Consider the following 7,245-nt stretch of genomic DNA (forward strand, 5'->3'; position numbering starts at 1 on the left):
AAACTTCACTTTGAAACTGAGTTCTTTATCTTAATCGTGCTTGTTACGGGATGTACGAAGCCTTAAATCAATCAACGATGCCCTTTGTGGGTTTTCACCAATTGACCTCTCTCATTTTCCTTTCTTTCAACTCACCATTGCCCTATAGTGCCCGTGAGGGTTTTCACCAATAAGACTCTCTCATTTATTTTTCTCTTTTTAGAATGGTTGAGGCATCACCCGTAGTATATTGACTTAGCATTCTCGAAAATTGATCAGAAGGTCTTAGCAAGGAAAGGTAAAAAAGAACTATTCAACTAAATTACAACTTTTGGAACCATTTTGATAGAACAACCATCAAAAAATAAAATAAAATCATGCCCCAGTTTCTTTGAATACTGGGGAAATATGGATTTTTATTTTGGTGTGACCGAACCCTAGAGTGAGGCTGCCTACGTATCCTTTCGGAATCAGGTCGGGCGTAGTCCAATTAACATGAACTTGTTTTGATTTTTTTTTCATCAATCAATTTTTTTTGATTAAGTAAATTTGTTCCAAAAGAGGGGAAAACAAAGAATAATATATATAAACAAGGCTTCAAAGGGCTAACTAGGGTTGATCAGTGTTTGGGTAGCGAGGATGATAGCCTTTTGTCATCCCAACCTGAGAATGCTAAGTATAAAAATGCCCTAACATAGGCATATCAGGCATAGTATCTCTTGACTGCATCTCCGTTGACGGATATATCTGTCACCTTTCCTTCTATATCTACCAAGTATAGAGCTCCTTTTGACAATACTTTCTTGATGAGGTAAGGACCTTGCCAATTCGGGGTAAACTTTCCTTTTGCTTCTTCCTGGTGCGGAAAGATAAGTTTCAAAACAAGTTGTCCTACATCGAATTGTCTTGGGCGCACTTTTTTATTATAAGCGCGTGTCATTCTTTGTTGGTATAACTGGCCAAAACAAACTGCCTCCAAACGCTTGTCATCAATCAAACTCAATTGTTCCAATCGGGACTTGACCCAGTCAGTGTCCTCGATCCCTGCTTCAATAATGATTCGTAGAGAGGGAATCTCCACTTCAGCGGGTATGACCGCTTCAGTGCGACAGTTGTCCGGTATCCCAAAAGAGCAAATGGTAGTTTCTCGTGCCATTGTCTATACCTTTGGACCATCTTCCTAAGAATCTTCTTGATGTTCTTATTTGCATCTTCAACAGCCCCATTAGCCTTAGGCCACTAAGGAGTAAAATTATGATGCTCAATCTTAAATTGTTCACATATCTCCTTCATCAGATGACTATTCAAATTAGCAGCATTATCTGTCATAATGGTTTTTGGAATACCGAAACGACAAATGATGTTGGAGTGAACAAAGTCTAGTGTTGCTTTCTTGGTGACTGCTTTCAATGTAATAGCTTCCACCCATTTGGTGAAGTAATTAATTGCAACCAAGATGAATCTGTGCCCATTTGAATCTTTTGGCTCGATTGGCCCAATGACATCTATTCCCCAAGAAACAAAAGGCTAGGGAGCCGATATAGGATACAAATCTGAAGGAGGTGAGTGAATCAAATCACTGTGAATCTGACACTGGTGGCATTTGCGAACAAAGCGAAAGAAATCTCTCTCCAAAGTAAGCCAATAATATCCTGCCCGAAGGATTTTCTTTGCTAGAACATATCAATTCATGTGCGGACCACATACTCCTGAATGCACTTCATTCATAATCATTTCATCTTCTTTGGCATCCACACATCTCAACAAATTCAAATCTGGAGTCCTTTGGTATAGGATTTCCCCACTCAAAAAGAAACCATTAGAGAGTCGCCTAATAGTTATCTTTTGGTCCCTATTAGCATATTCCGGATATTCTCTTGTTTTAAGAAACTTTTTAATATAATGGTACCATGGTTCACCATCCGGTTCTGCTTTAATTGTGTTGCAATAACCATGTTGATCCCGAATTTGAATTTCTAGTGTGTCAATGTGAGTATTACCCGGATATGGAAGCATTGAGACCAAGGTGGCCAAAGCATCAGCTACTTCATTGTGAAACCTAGGAATGTACCTGAACTTGATGGACTTGAACCTTTTTCTAAGATCTTCCACACATTATCTATATAGAATAAGCTTGATGTCTCGAGTCTCCCAATCACCTAGAGCCTGCCGATTAAGCAAATCTATATCTCCCATCACCAACAGTTCATAAACATTTAGGTTTACTACCATGTTCAAACCCATGATGCATGCTTCATATTCTGCCGTGTTGTTTGTCCAGAAGAAACGAAGTCGTGCTGTGGTAGGGTGTAACACCCCGAAAAATTTCGAAGAGTTTTAAGACCATTAAGAAGATTGGCGGGTGCTAATTATATTAATTCGAGTATGAACAAGACTGATAATTGAATGATATCAATTGATAATGATAATATATGTATGAGGTGCATTAAGAATGGTTTATGGTCTAAGAAGAGCCCTAAAGCTAAATCAAGTTGAAACTTTTATGATGGGATAAAGTTTCAAGTGAGTTCGCACAAGACATAACTTCAAACGTGCATAACTCTCAAGATATGAAGAGTTATATGGTATATAACCTATCCAAAGAACATTCTACGTGTCTACTTTCTAATGCTTCAAACCGTTTGTCATTTGGTAGGAAGTTATGACATTTGTACTAAAGGGTGGAAGAACTTCCACGCGAGTCTTGCATAGCCTGCACAGCATAGCAGCATAGCCTACGCAACATAGCAGCGTAGCCTATGCGCCATTGCGTAGGCAAATCCAGTAGCTTCAAGGGTCATTTTAAGAGCTGAAAACATGGGTTTAGAGAGAGAATGTGTTAGTTCTTCATCTTGGAAGGGATTTCTAGAGAGAAGGAGGAGCTCTTCCAACATGGATACACTTCAAGGTAAGTTATTTTGGTACAAGGATGATTATATAACATCATTTAGTGATAATACTAACATTATTATGGATTAAATCCATAGGAAATGGGTTGAATCTTCAAAAACACCAAAAAGAGAAAAAGTTAGATTCTTCCACCAAGAGGTAATCCCTTCACTTGAGCTTCATATATATGTTATATTGGAGTATGGGTAGCATGTTTATGAGTTTTATTTGAAGTTGTAATAGGATATTGTATGAACCCTGGGGGGGGGGGGGGGTTTCCTGAAAATGATATTTTGGGCAAAGAAGAAGATGAATAGTGATGAACTGATATAAAAAAAATTGTTTTTAGTTTCTAATGATTCCAATAGACTTGATAACTTAATTGATGAAAGAATTGAATAGGAAATCACCATTTTGACAAGATACAACACCAGTTCTTGAAATGGGTGTTTTTGAACATAGGGTTTTGTTGGAGAAGACAATGAATAGTGACTTAATGATGTTGGGTAATTAATATAGTATTATTAATGACTCCAAATAAGTATTAAATGATAATAATAGAATTGAATAGGCTAATGGATGAGCCTATTGGATAATTTGGGATGGTTGAAAGCTTGTTGCCAAATTATGAAGCCTAAATGGATATTTATGAATCTTTTCATATTTATTTTGATGTAGTTGGGATATCTAATGGCAAGTATTGAATTGTGGGTGATATTTGGACATTTTAATCAATTGGAGCATTGTAGTACTTTCGGAGCTTGAAGATTATATGGTCGAGTTGAGGTCGGATTTTGGTAAATTTAGTATGGCTAGACTCGAGTTGAATGGGCTATCGGATTTTGTAACTTTTGTCGGGTTCCGAGACATGGGCCCCACGGGTGAATTTGGGGTGTAATTTCGGATTTTGTGAAAAATATTAGTATTTTGATATCGAATTAATTTCTATAATTTTGTGGATTGAATCAAATTAATTGTGACTAGATTCGAGTCGTTCGGAAGTTTATACGCACAAAATGTAATTTCTGAAGCATTGTTTAGCTTGCTCGACATTGGATTCCTCTCGTTCAAGGTAAGTAACTCTTCTAATCTCGGAGCTGAGGGTATGAACCCTTGATTATACGTGTTATGTGTTTGGTATTGAGGTAACACACATGCTAGGTGACGGACGTGGGGGCGTGCACTGTATGAATTGTGACTCAGTTATTCCTGTGGTACTGTGTAGTTACCTGAACTTATTTAAAACCATGTAAATCTCTACGTACTAGAGCTATTAAGCTGAGAATCATGTTAAAATCATGATGAGGCTATATGCCAGTATTATTGAGACCCACAGAGGTCATATTGTTGTTGAATTTGTTTAAATTGAAATTTGAAACCCAGTCATGTTCATTCATTTCATATCATCTTTTAGTCTCTGTTGCTAATTATTAATTCATCATATCATCATTTTGGGTTGATTATGCATGACATTGAGAACCCGAGAGACTGGAAAGATTTATGACTAAGTGAGGCCGAGGGCCTGATAGTGAGATATTATACTATAGCACGTGAGTTGTCCGTGTGATTTGTCCGTGCGAATCCAGATATTATACTATAGCAGTGAGTTGTCCGTCCAGCACGTGAGTTGTCCGTGCAGATCCAGATATTGATAATATAGCACGTGAGTTGTCCGTGCGGATTATAGCGCTTTGGCTGTAGGAGCCCCGCCGGAATCTGTACACCCCCTAGTGAGCGTAGGTACCTACTGAGTGCGAGTGCCGAGCGATTGGGAGGATTGAATGACTATGAGGAGTGAGTGATGGGGAGAACTGAGTGAATTGATACTCTGAGAGTATGCATATGAGTTCATCTCTGATATACATTGCATTAACATGCACACATGACATACATGCATAGAGATGCATTTTTCCTCATGTTGTACGATATTACATCATTCATGATTTCTCACACATGTTGGCAAATGGGCATAGTGATGCATTTTTTTTACACTGGTTATCTGGAAAGAAAAATGAAACATCTTATTTATTATTGAAAGGATTTTGGGAAAATTACTATTTTCAACTTATTCATATTTTTGGCAACTCCGGTAAATGATTTGGGTTTTCATTGATGTACTTGAAAGGCAGAACTATTTTTAGAAATTATGTTTTTGCTGAGCATTTGACTGTTGAGTTACTTCTGGTATTACTTGTTTAAGTTGTTATGAACTATTGTTGGTTATTGAAGTTGGGACCCGACCTTGGTGTAAGATCGTCACTACTTTCAACCTAAGGTTAGGTTTGTTACTTATTAAGTACATCGGGTCGGTTGTACTCATACTACACTTCTGCACCGTACGTGCAGATGTTGGCTGCTGATGTTGCTGTGTTCATTGGGAAGCTGGATCTAAAGATGTACCTGAGTTCTGGTTTTAGATGCCTCTTGTTCATGGTAGCCTTAGATTCACAAAACTCTGTTTATGTACTTTTCAACTAGATGATGTATTTACTTCATACCAGCTTTGTAAACTCTATTCTTAGAAGCTCATGATTTGTACTACCCGTCCTTGGGGAGTGTATTAGAGTCATTTAAATATTAATTGAATCGGATTATTATTATTTGGCTTACCTAGCGGGTGAGGTTAGGTGCCATCACGGCTAGTTGGATTTTGGGCTGTGACAAGGTGGTATCAAAGCTCTAGGTTAATAGGTTCTACAAGTCATGAGCAAGTGTCTAGTATAGTCTTGCGAATCTGTATGATGACGTCCATACTTATCTTCGAGAGGCTACATGGCATTTAGGACAATTTCCCATATTTCTTTCCTTATCGTGCAAAATTGATTCAGCTTGAAATATAACTCTTTGAATTCCTTCCACGCATTCGTATGCTCACATGAGCGCTCGGTATCAGTTGTGCATCGCCGGCTTGTGACTCTATGAATGAGGTTTGAGATGTGTATTCTGTGTTTTGGAGATGGGCCAGTCTGGAGGACTTGAGGCCATGGTTAGACCACAACTTAAGCTCGGTAGCTTCAGTTGTAATTTGTACATTTGGACTCATACGTCTGGTGATGTCCCTACGAGTGAAATTTGTGGCTCGATGAGCGGTGTAATGGCTTTGTGATGAGTGTGATGTAACTGCGGGATGTGTTAAGACAATTTGAATATGACGAGAAGTGTTTCCTTGAAATGTAAAGGAAGGCCATTGGGTGCTTGATTTTCGTTTTGATGTGATATACAGTCTCGAGTGTGAATATTTTGAAGGATATTTCACGTTGTTATATTTAGGGACAAATTAAATTCTCATGTCTGGTTAATGAGTTTGGACTCGGAAAGATTAAGTGATTTCATAGTAATTGTAACTGCGAAAGGGTATAACAAGATACCAATTTGAGGCTAAGCAGGTGGGTTATCCCCTGCGGAGTAATCTACGTAGGTGTGTTCCTTTTAATGTGAGGGGAGAGTTTCTTTTCTGCCAGTAGGGCGTATGTGTTGAGATTTGAATTTGAATCTGGCTGAGAAAGTCGACTTGAGCATCAAGAGAATGAATGCAAGCTTAGCGGATGATTTGGGGTATTTTTATGGTTGGCATTGTATGAGCTTGAGAAGAATTTTTGTTGAACTGACTGCAGTATCATGACAGTAATATGGTATGTGTATTATGAGTTATCGAGTGTATTAATCTATGGCTTTAAGCCAAGTGGGGGAGCCTGCTATTGACAATTCAATTTCACGGTTATATCTTAAATATTAGTTTTGGTCTCAGGCATACTTATGGATTAGGTATGACTTGCAGAGGTTGACATCGAGGATGACTCGAGTATTGAAATTCCTAAATACGGGTTATATTATGTTTTATGAGTATATAAAAATTATGGGATGAGTGAGTTGTTATTTGAAAGGATGTAGTGCACACGGATTATGAATATTTCATATGTAGTTTAAAACTCAAGAGCTTGCAAGCGATAATGGTACACGTTTGAAGTTGATGAGTTACAAGTGATCCAAGGTTATGTAGTGATGCCACACGAATCCTAGCATGTTATCTACTGCAAAGAGATTAAAGATACCTCGAGAAATGAAGGTGATTGAGTGCCCACGAGTAGAATCCATTGAATAATGGGAAAACAAGGAGGTAATATTAATTGAATGAGGCATGATGACGTGAAGGTGTGATGTTAACTATAGTCACAAAAATCTAAGTTATGACGAGGACATGAAGATAGATTGCACGTTCTTACATCTAGCATTATGAAAATAATGTATGTTATGAAAAGTTATATGAAAGTTATACCGGCATAGCCTGAGGTAGTTGTATTTACTAGAAATGTAATTGAGCATGGACTGAAGGGCAAGATGCTAGAAAAAGATTTCTTAGAGTAAAATCGGCACGAA

General features: G+C 38.0%; 1 protein-coding gene across 1 annotated transcript; it reads right to left on the reverse strand.

Moving 5' to 3' along the window:
* Positions 1-682: 682 nt before the first annotated feature.
* On the reverse strand, positions 683-1,135 carry LOC138893523 (uncharacterized). Its single transcript, XM_070178136.1, has one exon. The coding sequence runs from the start codon at positions 1,133-1,135 to the stop codon at positions 683-685; it is 453 nt and encodes a 150-aa protein (XP_070034237.1).
* Positions 1,136-7,245: the final 6,110 nt, after the last annotated feature.

The sequence above is a fragment of the Nicotiana tomentosiformis genome, chromosome 6 (genome assembly GCF_000390325.3).
Source record: "Nicotiana tomentosiformis chromosome 6, ASM39032v3, whole genome shotgun sequence".
NCBI lineage: Eukaryota > Viridiplantae > Streptophyta > Magnoliopsida > Solanales > Solanaceae > Nicotiana > Nicotiana tomentosiformis.

Coding starts and splice junctions, on each gene's coding strand:
- LOC138893523 (XM_070178136.1), bottom strand. CDS start 1,135: ATGGCACGAGAAACTACCATTTGCTCTTTTGGGATACCGGACAACTGT.